Source organism: Delphinapterus leucas, chromosome 6 (assembly GCF_059928025.1).
Source record: "Delphinapterus leucas isolate spDelLeu-1000000601 "Yukka" chromosome 6, BTC_Dleu_Yukka2, whole genome shotgun sequence".
NCBI classification, from domain to species: Eukaryota; Metazoa; Chordata; class Mammalia; order Artiodactyla; family Monodontidae; genus Delphinapterus; species Delphinapterus leucas.
Genome location: NC_143134.1, coordinates 78,666,379 through 78,689,786, shown reverse-complemented (window position 1 = coordinate 78,689,786; position 23,408 = coordinate 78,666,379). Strand labels below are relative to the sequence as shown.

Genomic DNA, 23,408 nt, shown 5'->3' with positions numbered 1-23,408 from the left:
ATTTTCCATGCCTGCAGCTTATGTCTCCTGGCTAGACTATAAATCCTGTGGAGAAATAGAACATGCTTTCTAGTTCTTTTACTTTTTTTTTTAACAGCTCTTTGTATATACAATCGGAAGGAAGTTTATAAAGTTGATCACTAGATGGCGGAAAAGATCAAAAGTTGAATGAAACTGGGGCAGAAAACTTCCAAGAGTAATAATTTTGAAATAAATTATGAATTTGCACATTTGAAATCAATTTAAAAGTTATATTGCCAAATACAATAGCAAATACATATCTGAAAAAGTATGCTGACATACTCTCTGTGCTTAAAAAGAGGGTTATCTTCGGGAAAACAATAGAATTATTGAAACCAAATTATTAAAAAACAGAACCTAGTAATGACATGCCTGTTTGTATGACAACTACGCCTCTACAACTCCCCAGAGACAAACTTACAAGCTTTTTACATTATATGAGAATCACGTCTAAAATATTAAAGCAGAATTCTGTGCCTTCTGTCAGAAAACATGCATTCCCCAACGAGTAATTTCTTCATTTAGTATTTCAGCATTCTTCATTCCAGTATTTTCTTCATTTTTCAGGAAAAATTGGAAAATACAAAAAATACAAAATAATATTAGGATGAAGCACAATAATTCTCACTGTATTTAATTGCACTTTTGAAAAAAAAATTAAAATAATTTCACAGTTCCTAATTTTTGTGCCAGCGTTTTATTTTAGAAAAGGTATAGAGACTTCCCTGGTGGTCCAGTGGTTAAGACTCCTCGCTTCCACTGCAGGGGCCACGGGTTCAATTCCTGGTTGAGGAAACAAGATCCTGCATGTCGGGTGGCGTGGCCACAAAAATAAATAAATAAAAAAGTATAGTATTTGTTGCTATCTTTAAGCATAATTATCATTTTGCTTCTTTGCTTAATGTGAAGAGTTATGATAAAAACATTTTAGTTATATAGCCTTTGCACTCGAAACAGCACCATTTTTGTCCTTTGATCAGAGATCAAGGGAGCCTTGACAACTACATGGACAGATTCACCTCCAAGAAAGATCACACAAGTAGGATGGTTTAGTGAATTGCCCAGTGGATCAGAAAGGTCTCCTCTCAGCTCTGTTTTGATGTCATTTTTCACTAAACAGTCCCTGCAATGAGTCACCTATGACTTAATTAGAGTGGGTAGCTTATGCTTATGGTGGCACCAGGTGCCAGGGACGTATACTGGACAAGACACTATTTTTGTTTTTATTTTGTTTTAAGATAAAAGAGTCTTGACTCTTTTAAGTGAAGGTAGGAAAGAATCAATAAAGGGAAAGATTTAAAATACAAATAAACAAAAATCAGCCTCATGAAGTATAAATGCTTACCCATTGGATACATTTATATGTTTTCTATGCAATCCATCCAAACACAGAGAAGCAAGAGGAAACAATGGGTTAACTGTATCCATAAAAAAAAAAAAAAGAAAGAAAAAAACTTTACTGATTTTACTGCAGGGTTCTTTTAAACAGGAAGTCGAATTTGTGATTTTATATAAAAGTGGGGGTTTTGTGGTTTGATTTTTTATTTTTTCAGAAAAAGATACGAAACTCACTCCAAACATAAATTAATATTTACTTGTACATTTTAAAAGAAAATCTTAGAAAAACTATCATACATGACTAGGTCATAAATTTCATGTGTCCTAGCTTACATGTAGAGCAAACGTACAAACCTCTTATTTTGTCTTTGGTTAATCGGGTCTTTCTCCCATGCTCCCAAAGAGTGGAAGAAAAAATTAATTTTGAGCCCTATCGTGTTTAAAATCCAATAATGACAGTGCCTCTAGGAACATACGGCTAGTATGTCACATCCTAAGTTAACCTCCAATGTCACATTCCCCCCAGGTAGGCAAGAGATATGAACCAGCAAACAGAAGGGCCAGGAGACACTGAGCCAGAGACCTCAATCCTTCCCTCGACAATGACACCCTTCCCCATGGTACACTCCAAAAATTCTTAGAGAGTAGCCAAGGGAAGAAGAAGTGGAAGAGAAACTAAGAAACTATGCTCTTTTTTCTAGACAGAGGAAGATCTAAAAATAGATTATTAAATCAGAACAAAATTCACACCAGATGGCACTAAAAGTTAATTTTTTTCTTCCTTAAACTGAGTATGAAGGTTTTTGAAGAAGAATAGATTTATTTTTAGACAACATAAAAGAGTTACATTCAGGGTTGGCTTCACGGATACACAACCTGTGCAGTCACATAGGGCCCTGCTCAGAAGACCCTACATTTGGTTCAATGGTCTGCTCTCAGTGTCTTGAAATTCTTAATAATTTTTGACAAGGACTCTTACATTTTCATTTTGCCATGTAGCCATGCTTGGTTATATTTTCTCTGCTCCTTCATATTATGATGCAACTTTAATTTTTTTTATCCCACTAGAGACAAACCAATAAGGATTTTTTCTTTCTTTTCATTTGAAAATTAATGGAAAACTTGGTTTTTCTAGGACTATATAGAGAAGTCTTACGTGTGCTTTTCTGATGTTTTTCTTCTATGGTAATATATTTAGAAAGACTAAAGTAGAGATCTGAATATGGAGAATTTAAAAGAAAAGGTATACATGCTAGATACACCAGGATAAACATATTTAAAGTATAAAAGTTGAGACATTTGAAATTAATAGTTGGTTTGCATGCTGACAACACAAAATTTCCAGTGGTCACGATCTTCATGAAAATGGAACAGCAATAATTGCTTCCACTCAGAAGCAAGAGACTTGAAGTTTATTTCCGTTAGATTAGACAAAACGAAACAGACTTCTTTCCAGATGGGTTGTTTGGTAGATGACTCAGCTTGGGACTAAGCCTGAATTTCTGTGGACTCCTGTGGTGGGCCCAAAAGAAAGAAGAAAAGAAAAACTCCACCCACACAGTGAAATTTTTTTTTTTTTTTTTTTTTTTTTTGCGGTACACGGACCTCTCACTGTTGTGGCCTCTCCCGTTGCGGAGCACAGGCTCCGGACGCGCAAGCTCAGCGGCCATGGCTCACGGGCCCAGTCGCTCCGCGGTATGTGGGATCCTCCCGGACCGGGGCACGAACCCGTGTCCCCTGCATCGGCAGGCGGACTCCCAACCACTGCGCCACCAGGGAAGCCCTATTTTGCATTCTTATGAGCAATGAATGAGATTTTTCTGTTACTCCACTTGGAATGGATTTTGGCCATTCAAATAAATGTGTAGTGGTATTTCATTATTTTAATTTTCCATTCACTAATGACATATGATGTTGAGTGTCTTTTCATATGCTTATTTAGCATCTGTGTATCTTCTCTGATGAAGTGCCTGTTGAGATCTTTTGCTCATTTTTAAATTAGGCTGTTTTCTTATGTTGAGTTTTAAGAGTTATTTTGTGTGTTGTGGATACCAGTCTTTTATCAGATATTGTTTTTTCAAAGATTTTCTCCCAGTCTGTGGCTTGTTTTCTCATTTTCTTAACAGTATCTTTTACAGAGCAGAAGTTTTTAATTTTAATGAAGTCTAATCAATTTTTTCTTTCATGGATCATAGAGAGCTATATATTTTTATCTTCTAAAATGTTTTTTTATATCTCTACTTACTACATACTCTTCAAGTGTGTATCCACTTACCTATTCTAGCGCCTAGAATTTAGTCAGGAGCCTCTCAAGTCGTTTTTGACAAAATAATTAGGCTAGCTAGCACCTTTGGAAAGTATCATCATACAGAGTCCTAGCTGGAAATGGCTGGCACATCAAGCTGGGAGTTTTGTGATAGTTTTAAATAAGGGACTATTTACAGAGGTGGGAGCAGGTTAAAGGAACCAACATGGAATGTTGCAGCACCCAAGGGTCAGCACCAGCAGGAATTCCAGGACCCAAGTGACAAGAAAGCAAAGTGTTGAGAGCTTGGCCAACCAAAAGATGTTATAATTGTAGAAGAACACACGTTAATAAATCTGTGTAGAATCAGGGAGGAGAGCAGAAGGATATCTCCTCCTGATCTCCCATCTTCTACCAGCTCCCCCAAAGGGCTGAATTCAGCCAGAAGTCAGAAGGTAAGAGAGCCTGCAGGGTAAAGTGTTCAGAAGTCATCTTCCAGAGGAGAGCAGAAAAGAGCAGATAATGGACAGGGATGGTTAAGATAGGCAAAGAAGAATAACTAGGTGAGGCAGTTTCTTTAAAATTAATTTGGAAGAGGAAGAGTGTGTATGCAATCTTAACCGGCAGAAATATTTGTACCACCTTGACCTTGTTTAGAACAGTGATAACAAACGTACCTGGATAAATCCATCCTGTCTCAATGAACCAGCCTCAGGTTCCCTCTCAGGTACTTCTCCTTCTCAATCCAGCACACAAGGAAGGTGTCATGTATAATAACAAAAGAACTAAAAAAATCAGCGCTGTAATAAGCAGCATATCTCAGTATGGCCAGCCTCAGTTTGGCTAATACGTTATGGGCCAAGTCATCATGGTTGTTCCGTAAGATGCGTGGGACAGGTGTCCATGGAGGAAAGTGAAGGACAGTAATTAAGGAAAATAAAGCTACAGTCAGGTGAACGAAGGTGACAATAGTCAGAAATTCAAATACCCAACTCAATTCTTTTGGGAATGGATAAATTAAATTACCACCTATGTGGTAAGAATACTCTGAGAGGAAAATAACTGATTTTTTTTTTTTTTTACGAATGTGCAAAAGCAATTTAATGGAAGAAAAACTACCTTTTCAACAAATGGTATGAGAGCAACTGGATAGTCATAAGCAAAAAAAAAAAAAAAAAAATTTTGACCAAGGTATGATCTCACACTTTACACAAAAATTAATTCAAAATGGATAACAAACTGAAATGGAAAATGGAAAACTATAAAACTTTTAGGAAAGACAGGAGAAAATCTTCAGGACCAAAGGTTAGGCAAAGAGTCTGTAGATGTGACACCAACAGCAAAATCAATGAAAGGAAAAATTGAAAAATTGAATCTCATTAAAACTTGAAATGTTTCCTCTGAGAAAGTCTTTCTCTATTAAGAAGATAAGAATACAAGCTATAGACTGAGAAAATATTTGCAAACCACATATTTGACAAAGGACTAATATGTAGAATACATAAGGAATTCTCAAAAGTCAACAATAAAAAATAAACAATGCCAAAATACAAAATAGTGACAATATCAAATGCTAGTGAGGTTGTGGAGAGGAGAAACTAGATTACTCATACATTTATGATGGGAAAGTAAAATGGTACAGCCACTCTGGAAAGCAGTTTGATCGTCTCTTAGAAAATATGCAACTACCATTTTTTAAAAAGTGAGGAGTTTTTATTGCTGTTGCTATTTCATCTTTATACTGGTTCATGAAATATAGCAGAATATCCAATTGTTACAATGCTGATGCAATAAATCCATTATTATACAAAGATACTCTCTCAATAATCTGTACCCAGATGGTAAAATGTATGAAGTTCATTTTCTAACTCTGTGAATACTTTATTTTGTTTAATATGTAAAATCTATTTCATTAGAGGATTATAATTTAGAATTCAGGCTCCTGTCCCTTGATATCAAATTAAACAACTGCATCACACTCAAAAGAAAATCAGAATAGAAGAACCAATGACACACCAATTGTCCTGTAAAACCATTTTAATTTCTGTGACATAAACATCTTTCTCAAGCAATGTTACTAGAACAACCTCTTTATGGGGTTTTATAGTTTGGAGTAAATATATTTTTAAAAAACTTATCTCTATTATATAGAGTTGAAATAAAAAATGATTTATAGGCTATACTTTTTAGGAAGGAGTTACTAGGCTATATTCCTGTTGAAGAAACTTTCCTATTTAAATCTATGATATGGAATGGAAAGATATGGTTAATAAGTCTTCTGATCAAAAAGCTTGAGATCATCAAAGGAATGTTTAGTCTCCTGTACAGAGAGACACCAGGATTTTTTCATAATCTCCCTTGGTTTCATCCTGTTGATAAAAAATAAAGTATACTTAATGCTACCTGAAACCATAATAAATAGAAGGTATTTTTAAATTGTAGAATAATTACTGTATTAGACTTAACAGTTGTAGAACATACTTCACAGTACATCTATTTTCTAGGATCTTGGATAAGAATATTACTTATTTAATTAAATAATATAATTCATATAGCAGATAACTGATATTTTAATTATTATATGAAAAGCAATAGCTTTCAAAATTCAGATTGCAAACTTCTCTGAATTGATCATGTTATATATTAGAGCCATTATTTTCCAAGAATGAAATACCACACAGAATTAAGTATAACACAATATAATTTCGTATCACCTCTGGCTTGCTCAACCAGAGTGGAAGTTATAAGCCCATGATATTCTCACTTTTTCTTGGTAGATTTTAGTTATCCAATATAAACGCCAAATTGAATTTAAACAGTCACTTATCTTTCATTAAGTTCAAAACCCCTTGACTTGTCTTTTTTTACTTCTTAACTTGAACATGTATTTTATATATTTCACATATGACAAAATTAAGGAAAAAGTTAGAATAAAATGTTTCAAATCCTCTGATCAGTATTCATTGATCATAAATCATTATATAAATCATAATATCTCTCTACTAAAATATTTTGATTGCTAAATGTATGTATGGGAAACTGTTTCCATGACTATTGAAAAATTTGCAGAGTCTTTCATTATAGAACTCACTAGTAGATTTTACCAGTGATAGTTCAGTTTACTTTAAATTATGTATCTTTTTTTAAAATTTTTATATTTTGGCTGTACCACATGGCATGCAGGATCTTAGTTCCCTGACCAGGGATCGAACCCGCACCCCCTGCAGTAGAAGTGCGGAGTCTTAACCACTGGACCGCCAGGGAAGTCCCTGTATCTTAATATAACAAATTAATCTTACATATGAAATTTACAGATACAATAAGTCAGCCTTTCTCTTTGAAGAAGCTGCAAAAGTATTGTCATTTGTGGGGTTAGCATTATGAAAATCACAACATACCAGGATGGCTTGGCAGAGAGAGATGCCATACAACTTCTGATAGCATGCTTTGATGTCATTCATGTCGATTTCAGAACGGGAAACCATAATCCTGATCAGTGTCTTATGACGAGTTCCAATACCCTGTCCAAAACAAATGATGGTAAGTGTCCCTCATGTTCAGAGCATACTCTTAATAAGGGAGGATATGGGTTTGAATGTGAAGCTCTTTTGCTCACCTATATAGTTTCTATGGAGAAACTATCACCACATTAAAATACACACACACACTTTACACAAGTGGTAATAAAATGACACAAACCAAACTGTGAAATCTGCAGCATATATACGAGCTTTCATAACCTCCTAATTGGTCTCCTACCACCCAGTCTTTCCTCTGTCTAAACTATTCAATAATTACAAATGAAGTAAACTTTCTAAATTATACATCTGATCTTCCCATTCATCTATTTAAAACCCTTCAATGGCCTTCTGCTGCTTTTAGGATGAAAACCAATCATTTTATCTGGGCTTACCATGCCCTGCCTAATTCTACAACTTCTTCCACCAGGCACCATCACTCTAATTATGTTTACTATCCCGAAAGAGACATGATATCTCCTCCTCCTGGACCAGTCTTGCTTTATCCCTTCATCTCGTCCACTTCTGCTCTCCTCTGGCTATTTCCTTTTCAAATATCAGGTCTTAGTTTAGCTGAGAGCAAGGCTACATTGATTTCCAAAGTCTGGGGCACAGGCCCCTCTTCTGCTCTTTTACAATACTAGGTTTTCATTGTTACCCATCTAATTACCTCACTAGATAACAGCAGGCATGGGGTCAGGGACTGTACTGCCTACTACTGATACCTAGTAGCACAATGCCTATCACTTCATAGGGACTCTTTCCTATTAATTGAATAGTTAGATCACTCTCTGAAGACTTCCTTATTTTGGAGTGGCAAAGGAAAAAAAAAGACAATTTCATAACTTGTCACAATACAAGCATGGAGGTGACATCCTATATAATAAGATGCATGCTAAATGATAAAGTGAAGTGGTTAAGGTATCTCAAATACATCTTAATAACACCTTCCACTTCAGTGATCTTAGAACAAAATTTAAAAATCTTAGAATGACATATAAAGCAATGGCATGGAAGACAGAATAATAAAAAAGATAAATGAAGCTTAGAAAGGGGGAGATTGTGCAACTTACAACCTTAGCAGAAGTAGGTTACTAAAATCATACATTAAATGAGGAAGTATATAACCCTTCCTCTGCCAACTGAAGTTTTATTTAAATCATGAGTAATCTACAAATTACATTCAAGCTCACCTTACTATCTTACCTATAAAAGAACATAACAAATCTAACAGAGAATTTTATTCTAATAAGGAAGTATATTACCTCTTGCATTGGATGGAAAAGTAATTCTTTTTAATGGAAAGATCTCAAAATAAGTGTAATTTTCAAACAATATGAGGTTTTCTGTTCTTCTTTCCATGCACCATAATTTTTTTTCCCTAAGCAAATCACATATGTTGAAAGTTACCTTCATGGCCTGATGAAGCTTCTCAGCAAAGAACATTGATTTGCTTGTGGCACACTTCACTGCAAGAGAGGTATATTTTAGTTGACATATTTACCACCAAAAAAAGAAAGATGCATGTGACAGAAACAAGAATACAGAGTTTTGCAAGCAAGATTCTATTCTCCATCCCTGTTCCTTACCCCTCCTACCAATATGGGATTTTTGGCTTATAAGAAGCTATTTTCTAGATGGTGACTTTGAATATTCTGTCCTCTGACAACATCACTTTTTTCCTATTATCTTAAATCTACCCATTAGCAACTTCAGTATTTCATGCTATCCTGAGTATACTCTTCATGGAAACAGGGAAGCTAGTAGGTGTTAAAGGTCATGCTGGCATGGAAGAAATGGTTCTGCATGTTGTAATAAGAAAAAAATTTTAAGTGGAACAAGACAGTCTTAAAATATAAGGCAGCTGCCAAATATTATAAAATACTAACAGATGTGTCAGTTGGTATGATTCTCTACCTTGATACTCAAAGTGTGGTCTATGGACCAAAAGAATTGGCATCAACTAAGAGCTTGTTAGAAATGCAGAATCCAGGCCCCACCCCAGACCTACTGAATTAGAATCTGCATTTTAACAATCTTCCCAAGGGATTCATATGCACATTAATGTTTGAGAAGCACTGCTTTAAAATGCAGGTTTCCAAACCTTGACTGGTCATCTGAATAAAATGGGAAGCCTTTAAAATCCTTTTCTTCTGAAGACCTTTTCAGAAGCCACCAGGGACCTACTGAATCAAATCCTTTGGACTTGCCCAAGATTACTCAGTTAGCAAGTGACAGACCAGAATGTGGATCTGCATTTATTTAATTCCAAATCCTATGCTCTTAATGACCATTTTGAATTTCCTTTGTGCCATGCCCAGCCTGGTGTATTGCATGGTAGTATAAGTAAGGTGCTCAGTAAGTACTGTCCACCTGCCCATCTTCCTAAAAAAGGAAATAATATCTGTTACTACTAACAAGGCCATTGTGTAACATTAGCTAAATATTTATTGCCGTTATCTTACATGTTGCCTCTATTTGAAATATAAATTTCATCTGAGTTTTTGTTTTGTTTTGTTATATTTTATTTTGTAAATTATGGGACAGCATTGACAATGCAATTTCAAGTTAGAAAACTCTTCCCCCTCCAGGACTACATACCAATAACTGTGAGGCATTTCTCGATGTCACCTTTCAACTCCAGGTCCAGAACTTTGTTCATGTCATGCTTACTGTACTTGGAGTACTTCTGAAACACTGAATATTAAATTTAAACTAAGAGATGTACAAAACATCCTATTCTTTAGCAAACTTGAGCAAAATCAGGGCAACTGAGTCAAAGTATTCCTTAGGAGGACTGAACTTCAAATAACACATTTTAAAGCTAATTATTCAACAGAGCATATTTTGGATACTTCATCTTCTCTGAGGAATGTAAATTCCATGGCTATTTTGGTGCTTCTGTATATTTGGGGGAAATTTTTGCAAATGTTGACATTTATTAGAAGTGGCATGTGATTGACATCCATAACACTACATCAGAGACAAGTGCCATAACAAATGGATCTTTCCTTATATAAAGATCTGTGTAGTAGATTTCTCTTAATTTTAACATTAGAAATCGGAGTGCTGTTATAAAAATAATAAACTTTAGGTAATCGTTATGACCTTCCCTTTGCCTTGACTTCCAGAAGTCAAGAGGTAAATCCTGTGATCAAAGGCAAGAACTCTTTTTCTGGTTTTTGTTTCTGCAGCATCTAGATACTCTTTTCTTCACTCAACCATGAGTTTTTTTTGTTTTTCTTCATTGTACTTTCATTTGTTCTGTTGTATGTGTATATGTTGTCAGACCTATTCCAAATATTTTAGGGTAAGGAAATAGTAAAAATAACCAACTAATGTTCTACATGCCAAAGTCATAAAATGTGTTTCAAATACTATAAAATGGTGGTGGTACAAAGCTGGACAAATGCACAGATAGCAAGAAGGGGTCAGGAACACTGCATCCATTTGGTATCAGATTGACAACGATTAAGATTTCTCTCTTTTCTTTCTCTTATTTGTCCTAAAAAACCCCTGCATTTTCTATAAACAATCGCAGGAAACATTTGTTTTATTCTTACCTCTGCGAAGGTGGGAAGGGCTTCTGGTGGTAAGAATGGTGGTGAACACATTAACATCTGTCCCTTTTCTTTTTTCTCCTGCTTCATATAAGGCCTGTCAAGAAACACAGAAATAAACACTTGGCTATCTGTTAACTTGCTGTCTGCACAAGAATGTTAGATCTCTTCAGAGATTTTGGAGGCAGCAGCTGTTTTGTGTCCAGTACAATCAGAGTAGGCAATGCTAAAATTTTAAGTTCCTTAAAGATGGGAACCCTATTTTGTCAAGTATTTTCCACAGTAGCTCTCAAGGTGCCTTGCGAACCCTAGAGACTGAATATATGTTTGCAGAATAAATGTTTGTTAAATAAAATTGCTTTAAGATTGCACTCTGTATCAAGGCAACTCCAAGGGACTGTCTAATTTTTAATTTTACTTTTAATTGTTCAAAGTAGTTTTCAGCAAATGGTACTGGTAAGTCAATAATTCAACCATTACCTAGATCTTGAATTTTGATGTTAGAATTTCTGTACTCAAGTTCTGACTGTGCCACTTAATAGCTCTGCAATCTTAGATAAATAGTTTCACCTTATTAAACTACAGATTTTCCTCTTTTGCAAATGAAAAAGATAATCCCTGCCTTATTGTCACAAACATGCTCTATTAACTTTGAAATGTTAATTACCATCCTCTTCCTGGGTCACACTAATCCATGTAGCTGCCATAAATATACATCTAAGAGCCCTGATAGCCTTAAAATGGAAAGCAGATTCAGAAATATCACAAGCAAATAAGAGTAATTTCTTACTATGGGCAACTATTCAAATGCTAACTTTGGTTCTTTGGTATGACTGCACAATTTCTATTAAAATGGTCAAATTTCCAACGGGCATAAGAAGTTATTCTGGACTTTCCGAGCAAACATCTGATATATATGCATTCATTCAACAAAAGTTAATAAATGCTTATTATGTGCAGGATAATGTACTGGTACAGTGAGTGGAGGTGATCAAATAAGTTTCCATTCTTACTAATTCACTGTGATGAAGTTGTAGAGAATACTATCCCATGAGGAAGGCATATGTAAATAATAGCTGTCTTTTTTTTTTTTAACAAAAGTTCCAGGCCCTAAAATAACACAGTTTTTCTAATGTTGCCAATGGATTGATGTATAAATAAAAAGCAACCTCGCTGAAACTATATATAACAATATGCTTGAAAGCATATAAATGTTATAATTTTTATAATTTTAATGTCATTACAATAATACTTTTACAATATAAACTTACACCTCTAAACCAATGTTCACTGTTAAAAGAATATTAGATGTGCTTATTCTTTCCACTTTACTTTCTTATACCTGGTAAAATAAAAATTCTGTTTTCTCAACAAAACAATTCTTGGGAATAACAAATCAAATTCTCATTGTTCTCTCTCATTCCTCTCCAGCTTCATGAATAGTGCAATCTACTGAAAACATAAGGACCACATTTCCTCTCTTTGACCGCTTGAAAGCAGGAAGGTAGGCATCATTCAAGGAATGGACATTAGGTACTATTGTCCTTTTGGAGGATTTCAGATTTGCTTTCACGTGGTACCTCACCTCAGGTAGGACCTATTTGAAGAAGGAAAGTGGATTCTAGGAGTATTTGTGTGTACTTGCTTACCCTGGCATCCGTATCAGCCAAGTCATCATTCATGGCAAGATCCTCACATCGTTCACCCTGAAAAATATCCCATTCTTTTGTAAGTGGTTTTCTAGCATGTAATCACATGACTTACTTAATTCCCTTAAAATCAGATGAGTAATATTCTTTGCGGGAAAAGGAATGAATTGCTCATTTCTAGAGAGACGAAATCTAAGATTTTACTTTTCATAAAAGAAGAGGCACTTCCTGAACTATCTGAGTTATACCTTAGCAAGAGAAAGCAACACCTTCCGATAATCTCCAGATGTGTCTGAGGTGATGTCTTTAGCCAGATCTCTCTTCAGTTCTGAGAAATAAGAAAAGTATATTTTGTATTAAACTAGTGATAAGTAATGGTGATAATAATAATACCTGACATCTCTATATTGGCTCACAATTTGCAATGCCAAGTGTTCAATGACTTATGGGACACATTTCAAATATTATCATTTTTAAATAAAAATAGAGGAATCAGAGCAAGCAAAATTTTTGATCATCAAATTTATTGCCTATAAGGCAACTAAAACAATTTGGATAATACTGTGAAAAGCTATAGCCCTAAAGCTTTTGCTAACGAGAATAAATTGCATAGGTGTACATTATTAAATAACCAATTCTGAAATAAAACATACCAGAATTTAAGCAATGAGATGAATAGAACAGTTATTTAAAAGAATAAACCAGAGGAACTTGCTTGAACACAGAGTATTTATTTACTTAAAAAATGATAAATATCTTATACGTAATATATTTTAGTTATGCATGTATATGTGTATGTATACCCGTCTACCTTAGATATAGATGTAAAACTTTTCTTTGTTAAACACCCATACTTAACTTGCAAAATTATGCCGTATTGGCAAAAAATTAACTGAATTTATAATTCACTAGAAGACAGAACAATTTAATAAGCTGTCATTGAACTATACATTGGGAATAATTTATGGATATTTACCTTTGTAAACTATGTTTTATCAAAGAAAAAAACTAATAATAATGCCCCTCTTGATGGTTTTCACTGATAAATGGATTTAAGATAAATATTGATACTGAGATATGAATTGCAGAAAATGAGGTTAAATGCTTCCTTATTCTGGTTCCTTTATTAGATTGCTGTGAAAATAATACACAAGGGTTATTGTATTCTCTATGTTTGGTATTAAAATCAAGCAGAAATATCCTCCGTGGTGCTACATATTAAGCTGGGAAAACAAAAAAAGCTGGGGACTTAGGAAACTAGAAAAGGAAAATAGTAAAGGCCCAGCACTGCCCAGGACCCACTTGCAGATACCCTTTATAGTGTAGCGCATGCCACTGAAATGAGATGTTTCACTGAATAGATAACATGAGCCACTGCTGGTCTTTCATCCCCATGGATCTATCTGGACGTTGAAAGTAAGTGAGTCATTTATGCTCATAATGGTAAAGTTAGTTTCCATCAGAGAATTATAAGCACCAAGCTCTGTACTTTTTCAAGGACAAATGTTTGGGGTGTTTTGTTGTTACCTTTTCAAAATGGAAGACAACGGGACATTTTTATGAAATAAACCTCAGAAAGATAAGAAATGTTTTTAGGAAATTCTTTAAATTCAGTTCTTTGAACTGAGTTTTCCACTGCAATAATATGTGGCCATTTGTCCCAAAGGGACATTTTTTATTAAAGTGCAAACTTGATGAGGGCTGAGACAATTGTGTCCCTTATCTGAACCCCAGCAGCTCTAATGTGTCTGGTAACAGTATGTGCGTGTGGTAGACATGTGGTAAACAATGAAGAAATATGTCAATATGTAGTTTCCAAAGTCCCCATAATTAACATCCACACTCAATTTTTTTTTGAAGTATATCAGATTTCCTTTCCGACTAAGGCACTTGGGTTCTTGGACATTAAAACTTACCTTCTTTATAGACTCTGTTAATTTCTTTGATTTCTCTGTTAGTTCTTGATGCCAGAATTTCATTCAGAGTGTCTTCATCAGTTCCAGGGCCCTGAATTGAAAAAGAAGAATAAAATGTAGAAAAATCTTCATTCAAGAATATCAACTAGTTTTTGTATCCCCAAATTTGTTCAAATCTGACATTTAGTAAATTTCTCACAGTGTTTAGTAAATATCCACAATATTTAATAATTACAATAAGGTCTATCTATTATAGTGCTCTAAAAACAAAATGGGTTTAAAGCAAATATTTTGGGCAAATACGTAAAAAGAGAGATCTATGATATACAATAACATCATGAAGATAGTGGAAATAACATAGTTGTTAACACCAACATTTATTTATTTATTCATTTTATAACCACTGATTGATGGCCCTATACTAGTTGTTGAGAATACAGTAAGAGGCATCAGTGGATTAGACATTCTCTTGAGGAAAGGAGTTTTGCTTAAATTAGATGATTTACCCGCATGGCAGCACGGAGCTCATCAGCATCAAACTGGGCTGGAGTTTTCAACAGAGCCAAAGCAACTGTCTCAAGGTAACCTGTGAGGGCTTTCTTCAGAGCTTCATCCAGGGGCTATAACAAGGAGAAGTTATAACCTTCTAGTAAATAACATGCAGGGTGATAACAGTAATGTGGTGTTACCTGATCTTTAGATAGTCTTACTGAGTCCTAAACCCAACCATTTTTTAGAGCTCCTTCCCTTTACATAGAAAAGGGTACTTGATATTTAATATCTTAGTCTTTTAGATCTAGAGTGATTAGAATGAAATTTACTGAATTCATTGATAATTTTTTAAAGGACAGGGTTCTCAATCCTTTATACAGGGAAGAAATCACAAAGCTCAAAAGATAGGGGTTGTGTATTAACAGAAACAGTAGTAAGAATACTTTAAAAATAATGTATTAATACCTTTTCCAACCATTGGGATTTGCACTGTTCAAATAAGCACTATAATCAGACATCAAATAGTTTTCTAACTGCACTCCTTAAAAAATTGCCCATTTTTTGTATAAAAATATAAAGCTTACTTTTAAAATAGAATTATATGTATAAACTTTACATTCAGACATTAAACAGTTCAGTTTAAGTTTTGGCAGAAGACACATTTCAATCAGAACCTATTTCTTATTGCCAGTAGTAATCGTGATGTCTGTTACGTTCAAGTTAAAGGCTTGTCTCCAATACAGAACACCACATGACATGTGCAAAGAATCAAGATGACAAAACAATATATAAAACCAGGAAATTTGCTAGAATTGATTACATTGCAACCAAGAGGATAAATACAGTAATCTTAGTTGTAATGGAAAAACCGTGGTTAGAGACTGACAGAACTAGGCAACTGTGCTTCAAAATCTATACTTAAACATAAATATGACTGAAATTAATTATCTCAATTAACCACTCCAACCTACCTTTCCTTTTTCCTGGAGATAGGCTGCTTTGATCTGCTGACGCTGGGCATTGTTTCTCTTAGTCAGAATTTCAATGATGGTTGCTTCATCCACACCTGGAAATAAAGGGCCCCTAGACTTCTAAAATCAATTTTCTTCATCATCAACAACCGACATAAAATGGTTCATTACCAAGATGCTTCAAAGGGAGTTCTTTTTTTTTTTTTTTTTTTTTTCAAAGGGAGTTCTTAACAAAACTAAGAAGTACAAATTTTACCAGACTGGGATATGGATGCGATACTGCATATCAAATGGAAGCACTTGGGATGACATTCCATTCACTTGAATGAGAGAGGAGGAAGAAATTGTTCCTGGCCCTCAGTGTTGCAGTGTTTGTTTCCTAGATTAAACCCTAAATGTGAGCAGAGGTGTTGACTTCAGCATTGAGCCTGTTAGAAATGAGCTTTGTGAGCATATCTGTTGTAGAAGTAGATATTCTACCGATTTGACCAAAATTTCCCAAGTGCTGAGAAAGGAAATATATCTTCATTGACAAGGAAATCTTTTTATCTTCAAAACAAAAGACTCTTTAAATTGCACAGGTCTGTTTTTTAGTAGCCATTCTGAAATGTCTAGGAGGGGACTGTTTTAGGGAGACAGAATTACCTTTAGCTGTGATTGCTTTATGCAAGGCCTCAACATCTGAGGATGGATTAAAGCTAGGGCAGGGGCTCACTGATGACCCAGGACCACCTTTGGATCCTTTCACAGTTTTCTGTGGATGAGAGAGAAATAAATTACTGTCCATTCACTTACATTAGTTTCTATTTTAATATTTAACTAAGTTCTTTTATTGTCACTTGACTTACAATGTATTCCTGCTCTTCATTGTCAATAAACCAGGCCTGCTTGAGAAATTCATTTACCATTGCCATTTTTGAAGGATCTGAAAAGAAAACAGGTCGATGCGTTTACAAACTACAAACCCACCACATATACACACCACTCCACCCCTTTACATACACAAGACATAGAGCAGCCTTGACTTTACTTTCCAGGATTATTCTTTGGAGCATCATAAAATGCTAGATTTGGGTTTTTTTTTAAAAGAGTCTACTACCCTTGAACAGAAACCCATAGCCTCAGAAACGTAGCTCTTCCTCAGCATATTCAGAACTCACTTTGGGGATCAGATGGCTTCTATAAGTAAGCATATAGGCTGAAGAGAGGAGCTGGTGTTTCACTTCACTGCTCTAAATTTACAGACCACCCACTGTATGCCAAGCACTGAGGGTACAAAAACATTGAAATATCCCTTGGCTCAAAGAACTTGAAGCCAGTGTGTGCTCTCCCTAAGAAAATTCAAAAGCTAAGAACAATTCTTAGAGGAAGTTCTTGGTGACCGGAGCCTCTCTTGAGAATAGTTGAGATTAGCGGAAAAGTTAAAGAGAACAAAACAGAGAGAAACTTGTCACATTCGGGAAGTTGAAAGAAGTTTACTAGAGCAAGAAAAGTTAACAGAAGCCCAAATTTAAAAGTTTAAATATATTTCCAAAGGTTTGGATAAACATTAATGGATTTTTTAAAGAGAAAGTTATATTTCAGAAAGGTCATCCTGTATCCTAGAGAATGGCTAGGAGATGTGCAAGAGGGAAGATTAGAGACCATTTAGTAAGTTGTGGGAGAATCTATGTAGGATTAATGAGGACTTGAACAAGAGTAATGGGTAGAGAAGGAGCATAATACTGACATTTATAAGGTAAAATAATCTATGAGTAATCTGCGGGAGTGGATTCAGACTCAAAACTCTATAGAAAGATAGTCAGGTGATATTTCTCCCCGAAATAATTCAGTTTTCTTTTCCATTCCGTGGTATAAAATTATTTCAGTACCTGGAGTAATCACTACATTCACATTTCTTCCTATTTGAGCTGTCTAAATACTAGTCCTACATGTGTTTTTTTTACCCAACATAAAAAACCCAGAAAAGGATTATTTTATAGCAGATGCCTTGCTCTAACAGGATTCATTAGAGTGAAATTGCACCATGCATGCCCTCTTTTGGAAAACTCTATCTTAAAGAAAATTGCCTGACTTGCTGTCGTGGTTCAGCAATATTTTTATTTAATAAAACATGTATATTTTTAAAACCTGAAGTACGTTAAAAATTAATGCATTCTCTGAGTTATCTACAAAAGAAGCCATCAATGACACTTTTTGTCTAGGGATTTTTTTTTTAGGAGCTCAAGCTCCAGGTCTACACTGATCTATCTCTCCATACCCTTTTGTTTATTTCTCTGGAGACAGCTATCATGAGTACATCTGAAGGAGGTTGGAAGGATAATCTTAGCAGTTTTAAATTCTTGCTATGAAGCTAAATGACTCATGAGGAGTAAAACCCATAACCTGATTCCTTAATGGCATGTTCAGGCAAAGTGTTTCAGTCCACACCTGCTGAAAAATGGCTGTAGTTGCAAGTAATGAGATTAAATACGTGAGAGAATTAATATCCAAAGCAGAAACTATCTCCACTTAATTATCATGGGGATTGTTCAAATTACTGTTGTGTCATCTGTGAGAAGAACCAATATATTGTGCACTCACTTAATCTCTTCCCCTCAAGCAACTGATAAATTTAAAGTTATTTCCTGAGGTAAAGTCATGGTGTACAATTTTGCACAAGGTTTTAGTTCCTATTATACTATAATCTGGCGCAACTGCTGTTGGCACATAGAGTGTCATTTTCCTTTTGCTTAATTGGCATATCCAAAACCTCTTGCAATTTCTGGCAAGGTTTCAGGTATTTAAAATGTCCATTTTTTATCATCTCATCCATGCCCTTTATGAAGTAGAATCCTCAAAATGAGTGATATGATCGGTCACTTAGCAAAGTACTTTTCCCTCAATTATAGAAATATGTGTTCCAGTATTTCCACTCTTTTCAATTAGAAAATAAAAACTTCAAAAGAGATCAAAGAAGAGATTAAGGATCTTGTCAAAAGTAATTTAAAAAATGAGCCTCACAACTTCAAAATAAATTTTATGGAAACTTTACTTCACAATTTTTTCACTTAAAAATGCTTACATAGGGCTTCCCTGGTGGCGCAGTGGTTGGGGGTCCGCCTGCCGATGCAGGGGACGCGGGTTCGCGCCCCGGTCTGGGAGGATCCCGCGTGCCGCGGAGCGGCTGGGCCTGTGGGCCGTGGCCGCTGAGCCTGCGTGTCCGGAGCCTGTGCTCCGCGGCGGCAGAGGCCGCGGCGGTGAGAGGCCCGCGTACCGCAAAAAAAAAAATTAAAAATGCTTACATAATGCATCAGTTTCTTAAAAAAAAAAAAAACTTGAGAAAGCCTAGAAAATGATATTGCTCTATTAATTACTTGATACAAAATAACAAAAACAAAGGGGTTGAATAATTTGTTTGACACAAGAGTATCCATAGAGGAGACAGCTTTGTGACATATCCTCTGTGTTCCTCGATTTTAGTCTGAAACCATTTGGATGGCCTGAAGGTATGATCTGGAATATGGTCAAGCAACCTGAATAGAACCTTCTCAGGAAAGCAATTAGAGGAAAACGGAATCTCAATTCAGCCAAACAAGATCCACTAGCTCTCAGCAAAGCTTAAAGACACAAGGATTGTGGCAGGATGTACAAACCCTCAAGGAAGTAGTTTCGATCATGTACTGCTAGTTAAGTGCTCAAACGCAGCTACATGTTTTAACAGAAACTTGAATAGTTGCAACACACCTTACAAATACCACAGCAAAAATATTTTGCTCAGATTGTATTGCTAAACCATTCTGTGTGTTCAATACCTAACCTCTGTATGAAAACCAGCATTTTGTACTTGATTAAACCCATTCAGTAATTTGAAGGTAAGATTTCTTAACTATAAATAAATCACAAACATGCAAACATGTTTTATAGATTGCCACATGCTATACAAATATTTGTCATATATTTTTACTATTCAGAGAATGATCTAGTCTATGAAGTAGAATTGTACAGTAAAAAAAGAATTTAATAACCCTCTGAGTTCACAACAGGTTTTATTTTTTCCATCTTTCTTTTAAGTTGCAATGTTTAGAACATGTACTAGGTACTTAAGAGCTTATTTTATTAATTTTCCTTGGCTCAATATATATTTAATCTGGCTACCAATGAGCTCTGAAACCAAGTTTATCTCAGTCTTTAACATCATCGAATTTGAAGATGAAATTGACCATTTATACATAGGCTGACCTATATGGAAATTAATAATATTCCAGAATTCTTCTAATTAATCATCTGTGAACATGCACTGCCTACCAATCTCATTTATCTATGAAAAAATGTGTAACTTTTTAGGGATTAACATTTTTTTGTATGTGTCCATAAAATGAGAGGAAGAGCTCTCTTCCTCTCATTCAGCAATAAAGTAAAGAAGGTAAATATGCATAAAAAGATGCTAGACAGAGAGGGAGCCATGCTTACTAAATGTAAGAGAAAGGTATTCCAGAAATGGTACATTAGCAATTGTACCAACTGGACAGTTTGAGAAAACTATGGCTTATTGTATGAAAGATAATTTCCTGATTTTTTTAAACTGCACTATGGTTGAAGTATCTAGAGACATGGGGATATCATATCTGCAGTGTTCTTTCAAAGGATACAGAAAAGAAAAACTACATAGAGGGTGGAAGGGGAAAAAGGAAGAATTAATGAGAAAGCAAATGTGGTGAAAGGTTAACACTTGGGGAACCTGGGTAATAAGTATATGGTGATTCTGTGCAGTATTCTTGCAACTCTTCTGAAGGTTTGAAATTATTACAGAAGAACAGTTTTTAATAACTTTAAAAACCACAATTTCTATCTCTGTCAGCTTCATGAAAGGCTACTTCCAGAATTTCTGACAGAGGAAACTGAGTTTTGTGGTCTATCATGCCTTCCTCGAGACAAGTGGGAAAGATCAGAGTTCTGCAAAGACAGCAGCAGAAATTTGATCCTTGCAGAGGACAGCATCATTATTCCCATTTTCTACCTGGGTAAACAAAGTGTAATTTCTTGTGGCAGTTTTCTAGATACTAGTGGCAAGCATCAAGGCATACATAAATCCATGCCTTCTGATTCCAAAATATTGTATATGCTTTTAAACTAGTGACCAAAAAGATGATGACAAGATCAATGTTATTTTTAATAGCTTACACTTAAGAATCAAATTCATTCACAGTTAACCCATGGAGACTGTGGCAGGTTTCACCCCGGCCCGAGGGAGTTTATTCTTCAACACTTTGGCCTGTGCATAGTTTTTTCCCTCGAATATATATTTCACAAGTCGTTCCCACACCTACTCGTTTGAGAAAACGCAATTAATCTGTACAACGGCATGACTTACGAAGAGCCACTTTATGAAAGGTAGTCTCATGAATGTTTTGCTTCTAGACTTTTGAGTAAGGTGTTCCCTTTGCCTGGAATGCTGTTTCATCCTCCATGTCCAATTCCCTTTGCCTAAATGATGCTTCTTGGTGAGGACTCAGCCTACACCTCATGATATCCTCCAAGAGGCTTTCCTTGGTCCAGCACTGAGGTGAGTGACCGACCTTCTGTGTGCTCCCGAAGCATCCTGCCTTTACTCCTACACGTGTCCCTATTGTTCTGCATTATCACTTTCTATTTACTTATCTATATTTATAGCAGCATTCCATGGGGGCAGTGATAACCTACCATTCATTATGAACCTCTAATCCCTGGCAGAATGCTTTGTACTTAGTATGCTAATAAACATTATTGAATGAACAAATATTTTATCAGTGCTAATTATTCAGGAAAAATATCTATACTAATTTAACAAATATTTTCTATCCACAACTATAGGATGTAAAAATAAGAACTGAGAAGCTCTGAGCCCTACTTTGACTCTCTTTAGCTGGCTGTTTGCCCTCAAGAAAACATTTAACTTCTTGGCAGTGGGGGAGAGGGCCTCCATTTATAAAAATAAGAGTGTTGAAATACACAGTAGCTAAGATTCATTATAGCTCTGAAGTGCCAGTCTTAAATTTCACCTCAAGCAGATGGAGGTGGAGAAAATTAGCATAATGAATGAAGGTATTATATAAATTGTATCTGTTCTGATCTTTCTGATAAAAATCTCTCCCATTTTAAGGAAAGAGGAAATCATTTACTGAAAAAACGGCTTTTGGTTTATCACTGAAAAATAATACGTCCATGGCTTTAAATATGTCATCAATCAATGGGTCTAGAGAGGATTAAAAACCAGCTCAGCAAGCTAACATCAGTAGAAACCAATCTTTGCAGACCATTTGACTGAAAAAGTATTTAATAACCATGAAACTCTAGCTGGTTTCTTAATAATATTATTATTAACAGTTTTGTCAACATCCATCAAATGTCAGATATCTGCCAGATGTGGTTGAGCCTGGGGCTACAGGGTGGTTAACATAACTTCTGGAGAAAAGGCCATTTGGAAATTATGAAACCAGCATGTGACCACATTTGAATCGTTTTGCAATGTGCCTACCAAAATACATTCCTGCAAGCAGGGGAGAATATTACTTTTTCAAGGTCCATACATAATTTTAGACACAAACAAGGCAAGAAAAAGCACACCTTTTTTGATTAACTAGCACTAAAAATCATATGTTACGTCATTTAACTTAATATTCGGAATGAGCTAAGAAAAAATTCTTGAAGGAACATTTGTAATAAACAATAGCCAAATATATGGTTAGGATTCAAAATCTCTCACTTTTGCACATATATCCAACACCAGTAAAAACTCTACTTTAGATATGCTTTTTGCTTTTCTAAGTTTTATGGCCATTAGCTCATTCAGCAATCAAGATGCTACTAAGTGGAATATTTTTAGAGGGCCGTACAGGCATTCGCAAGAGATAACTTATCTGACACCACCCAGGAGGAAATACTTCCTTTCCCCTTAGGTTTTCAAATCAGCACTTGAAAAGCCTCTCTAAAACACAGAGACTACAGGAGAAAGAATGTGGCCACACCCTCTCTAAATGAAATGATTAATAAGTGGATCCTCTAATTTACTTACACCGCATGAGTGAACATAACATTAATTTCAAAATGTTAATTACAAAAGCCATAATTGCCACTATGAGGTCTGAATCTATTTTTTTGTTTTGCTTTGTTTTGTTTTACAAAAGAAAAAATAAATTATTTAAGTTCTGCTATTTTGAGATAGATCCCTGAAACCTATGTCTGGGTTCTTCTGGCCTGGCTCCCCACAGACACCAGCATCCTTCATGATTTCCATGTAAAGCATACACAGCTCTTGGAGACTCATAACTTGTAGGAAAAAACACATTCTTTCCTTCTTTTCCATGGTAACTCACCAACAGTACAATAAGCCAGTATTAAGCAAAGTTTCCTTGTTTTTAAAATTGTATTTCTTAACTAAGTACAAATAAAACTAATTTACAATTTCTGATTCCTAAAATATAAATAGCCAGTGTAATTTTACATAAAGATTTATCAAAGGTGTAAGTGCAGCTAGCCATAAATCACACAGAAGTAACATTAAACACTGTAATGGGAAAAGTTTTCAAAACAGCCAAAACTACCTAAATGTAAAACCAAGACTTACCTTTTTTTTTTTGCCTCCGTCCAAAGACCTAAAGGGAGATTCTTCTCTGAACGGCTCACGCTGGAAGTGGAACCTTGGGCTTCTGATTTTATAGAATTTGAAAGGAGACCACA

At 35.2% G+C, this 23,408-nt stretch overlaps 1 protein-coding gene across 2 annotated transcripts; it reads right to left on the bottom strand.

Annotated features, from left to right (window-relative positions):
* Positions 1 to 222: 222 nt before the first annotated feature.
* ANXA1 (annexin A1) lies at positions 223 to 23,408 on the bottom strand. Of its 2 annotated transcripts, XM_022573501.2 has the most exons (13): positions 23,296 to 23,408; positions 16,559 to 16,635; positions 16,356 to 16,464; positions 15,711 to 15,805; positions 14,754 to 14,867; positions 14,248 to 14,338; positions 12,580 to 12,659; positions 12,332 to 12,388; positions 10,686 to 10,779; positions 9,724 to 9,819; positions 8,533 to 8,591; positions 7,003 to 7,125; positions 5,624 to 5,973 (listed from the first exon to the last, which is right to left on the bottom strand). In XM_022573501.2, the coding sequence occupies exons 2-13, from the start codon at positions 16,622 to 16,624 to the stop codon at positions 5,917 to 5,919; spliced, it is 1,041 nt and encodes a 346-aa protein (XP_022429209.1). In that variant the 5' UTR covers positions 16,625 to 16,635; positions 23,296 to 23,408; the 3' UTR covers positions 5,624 to 5,916. The 2 variants fall into 2 exon arrangements, with proteins under 2 accessions (XP_022429210.1, XP_022429209.1); XM_022573502.3 differs by lacking the exons at positions 5,624 to 5,973; positions 23,296 to 23,408 and adding an exon at positions 223 to 575.